A 4039-nucleotide genomic window follows, 5' to 3' on the forward strand; every position below is an offset into this window, starting at 1 on the left:
TAATTATAATTTTATTTATATATATATATATATATATATATATAATTTTTAAATTACTTTTTATAAATGAAAATTGTAAAAAAATATAATTTTTATTAAAAGCTTGAAATTTTTTTAAATAATTTTTTGTTTAAAATAAACACATTTAAAAACCAATTAAAGATTAATTATTTAATAAATATTAGTTTATATAGAAATAAATAAATAAACTATTAATAAATTTTCTCAAATTTTAAATGAGTTGTGGAAATTATAGTTTTTATTTAAAGTTTGAAATCTTCTTAAATCATTTTTTTGTTTAGATCAGATACCTTTAAGAATAAGAATCAATTTAAATATTAACTATTGATAAATATTATTTTATATAGAAATAAATAAATTAAAAATCTAATAATAGGTTTGAAATTATTTTATCAATAAATTTTATCAAATTTTAAATAAATAGTAAAAATTATAGTTTTTAGTGAAAATTTTGAAATCTTATTAAAATGAATTTGGCCGGTTTGAAGTAAGACTCCATGCAACCATTAGAAATTTATATGCTTATAGATGGTGAAGCACGGCGGACTAGCAAAATACCAATAGCATTATATTATTTTATTTCAAAAGAAGCTTTATGGACCAGCAAAATACTAATAACATTGTATTATTTTATTTTGAAAGTTCAATACTTTGAATGCTCAATTTGATATTATAATTTTACTATTTTAATACTTAACATTGCACAACTAAATCATTTACAGTTCAATATAAAATGGTATGGCACATTTACAGATGAATATAAAATGGCACAAAATAATTATAACTACCCATATTTTATATAAATTAAATGTTTATTGAAATAATTACAATTAATTTAATGATATGATTAAAACGTAATAACATTAAATAAAGTGCATCTATAATAAAAATTTTATAATTATTTTATACACAAAAGTATATGTCCACATAATTCAGTTATACAAAAATAGTGACATGCTACTAGGGACTCTTGTTTCATATAACCCTACATATTACAAAAATATATACTTTCATATACAAGACATGGCAAAAATTAAAATATATAGTTTTTGACATAGTAATTATGAAAATATTAAAAAATAATAATAACAACCACACAAGTATAGTTAATTTACCTATGAACATTATTATCAACCAACTATTTTTGTTTTATTTAAACCAATAAATTGATGGAGAATAAACCTAAAACATTGCTTTTTAAAAAACCAAAAGAAAAGTACTTAGAAACCAGACTTACGCCTCTTTCTTTGGTTCTCGTTGAATAATAATAAGCGCTTCGACCATTAAAGGATACAAACAATCTATTCTATACCAGTAAAGGATGCAAACAATCTATTCTATACTGCAACCGTCAAACAAAACGGCTTAAAATGGGAGACGATTCATAAATTATTTAATTAACAACTAGTGCCGTCGACATACGCTTATTTAACATCCAATTATTTATGAGGGCGAAATCGCCATTTATTTACTTCACACGAAATATTAAAAGCCAAGAAAATAGCAAATTAATCGGGTATGATAGGACGAGATCTCAGAATTCAGTATGGCTTTTGCCCAGAAACGTTTCCCGGCGGGTCGTAGTTGCAGATAACGAAAGTCCAGCCGTTGTTACATGTAGCTTGGGCGCATCCGAGCCTCTTGGAATTTCTCCACACCACCTGAGTATAGTGCCCGCACGATTTACCTGAAGGGGCAGAGCAGGAATTGGAAGAGTAATCATAGTATTGCTTCTCGCTGACCCAATCCATCACGGCGCTTCCCACCGGATCAGTTATCCCAAACCCCTTGAAAATATTTTCTCCGTATTGACCACCAGAATGCTGCAGAGCACAGTCCCCTATGCGTTGATTTGCATAATTCTGTGCGTAAGCCGCGACGGTGTCGTCCCAAACCAGAGCCTCGACGCCCACTTGGGCTCTCGCGTCATTGTGAGGAGATAAGAATCGTTGCTGTACATCTTGGCCTTGCCCGACTAAGCAGTACAATGCCAGTTGCAGGAAAAAAGCATACTTCAACGACCACTTCATATTGACAACGCTCAACCTAATGTCCAGAGCGGAGTTAAAGAGAGAAATCACTCACTGCACGCTTAATTCAATATCTGAAAACAGGCACATAGTATCGATATTTATAGCGAAAAACTCCAATCCACCATTGCGTAATATTGCTTCCACGACATGGAGGAAGATGCAATGAATGTATTTCAGTCAGCATCATGCAAATTTGTGAAAAATAACTCAATTCTAGAAGAACGCCAAGCCTTGACTGACTTGGAGTCCCGTTAGGAAATCCGCCACAGAATTCTGCAATGCAAGGCGTGCCAAATATAAAGATGGTGTGACCTGCTTCCGCATGGCGTTTGATTTTGAGATTATGCAGAAAAAGTTGCTGCTTCTAAATGCGTATGAAACACGGTTGTTGAAAACACATACTTCAGGGAATAAAAACGTAGACTCAGCATTGCTTTTCTTTTAACATGGAATTTTTGTTTCAATTCCCTTCATTATTAAAAAACAAATCAAAGAAGTACTCTAACACTAACACGGAATCGTTGAAATATATGCCATTCCGGAAGAACGGGACATTGGTGGCTTCGTTCAAAATTGGAATTTTGACTAACTTACAAAACAAACGCCACGAGATTGGACAATTATGATACCGTTTATCAACAAGATAAATTGTAAGAAATTTATGTGAAGACAACTCCGAATAAGATAAGCATAACATAAGATAAGATAGTGATGGTATTGAAACAAAGAATACAAGTGAATGGATGTATCAGGTAATGGCGTGACCAAGTGTACTGTGAGATATTCGCATCCTCCTTTGAACGTGATCAGGACAAAGGAACAGTTCTGAGCCACCAGGTAATGGCGTGACCAAGTGTACTGTGAGATATTCGCATCCTCCTTTGAACGTGATCAGGACAAAGGAACAGTTCTGAGCCACCAGGTAATGGCGTGACCAAGTGTACTGTGAGATATTCGCATCCTCCTTTGAACGTGATCAGGACAAAGGAACAGTTCTGAGCCACCCTTTTTCACGTGCACATATTTGCAATTTGCCTATTCATTGCGAACAATTTAAAATATTTATAAACTAAAGTTGGTAAGTAACCTTCACATACCATTTCTAAAATGATTTTACGAATTTTTACATCCATTAAATAAACCTTACACACTAAAAAAATCTTGCATAAGATCTAAGAAGTCCATTACTATCTATGATAAATTAATGTCTATGGTAAATATATGATTACGTAACAACTAAAAACCTTCTTATAAATAAGTCTTAGAGCATAATTAGCTAAAAACATTATCATAAATAATTCTTAAACAAATAATTTAAATAATAGATAATTACAAAATTATTTTATAAATAAATATAACATTATTTTATAAAATATTTTTTTTTTTTATATAAATTGGCAATTTCAATCACTTTTTGTTTGCATTTTTTCCTTTCGCAATGAATGATAATCAATATCATACCTAATAATTAAAAACCAATAAATATTTAAACAAACTTAAATATTTATCTGTAATCCAATTATTTATCCCCAAATTTAATTTTTTTAAATAAAAATAAAAATACACATACAAAAAATAATAATGTGACATATTAAACCCAACCCTTATTACTTAGTGGGGAATCACATTTGTGCCCCATCTGTTCTTATGATATTAAATACATTCGAAACCAGGTGTAAATGGAATAGGTGAGATCAAAACCCTTAACAAATCAGAGGAAGAAGTACGAGAACTGCATGTTCCCGCTTACTTTCTTTGTTTCCCATCTTGCTTGCAATGTCCTATCCTTTCCCTTTTTTCGTTTGAAAATAATTATATGTTCTTTAATAAGTATTCATGTGTTCTTTGGGAAAATAATCACATATGTGTTCTTGCAATTTTTTCAAAACAATTATGGTTGTATAAGTATGTTAGGTTTTTTTTTTCTTTGTTTCTCTTCCGGTGTGTTTGGCTATCAATATTTTTGGCTATCAGTATTTTTGTAG

At 30.5% G+C, this 4039-nt stretch overlaps 1 protein-coding gene across 1 annotated transcript; it reads right to left on the reverse strand.

The window, feature by feature from the left end:
• Window positions 1–1341: 1341 nt before the first annotated feature.
• LOC149241036 (basic form of pathogenesis-related protein 1-like) lies at window positions 1342–2187 on the reverse strand. The gene has a single exon (XM_089367422.1). The coding sequence runs from the start codon at window positions 2049–2051 to the stop codon at window positions 1563–1565; it is 489 nt and encodes a 162-aa protein (XP_089223548.1). The 5' UTR covers window positions 2052–2187; the 3' UTR covers window positions 1342–1562.
• Between the last annotated feature and the right edge of the window lie 1852 nt (window positions 2188–4039).

This window comes from Pinus tabuliformis, chromosome 8 (genome assembly GCF_031772625.1).
Source record: "Pinus tabuliformis cultivar Carrire ecotype Pingquan chromosome 8, CPIR1, whole genome shotgun sequence".
In the NCBI taxonomy this organism is placed as follows: domain Eukaryota; kingdom Viridiplantae; phylum Streptophyta; class Pinopsida; order Pinales; family Pinaceae; genus Pinus; species Pinus tabuliformis.

What these genes read in the sequence shown, in the direction of transcription:
- LOC149241036 (XM_089367422.1), bottom strand. Translation starts at nt 2,051, where the DNA reads ATGAAGTGGTCGTTGAAGTATGCTTTTTTCCTGCAACTGGCATTGTAC.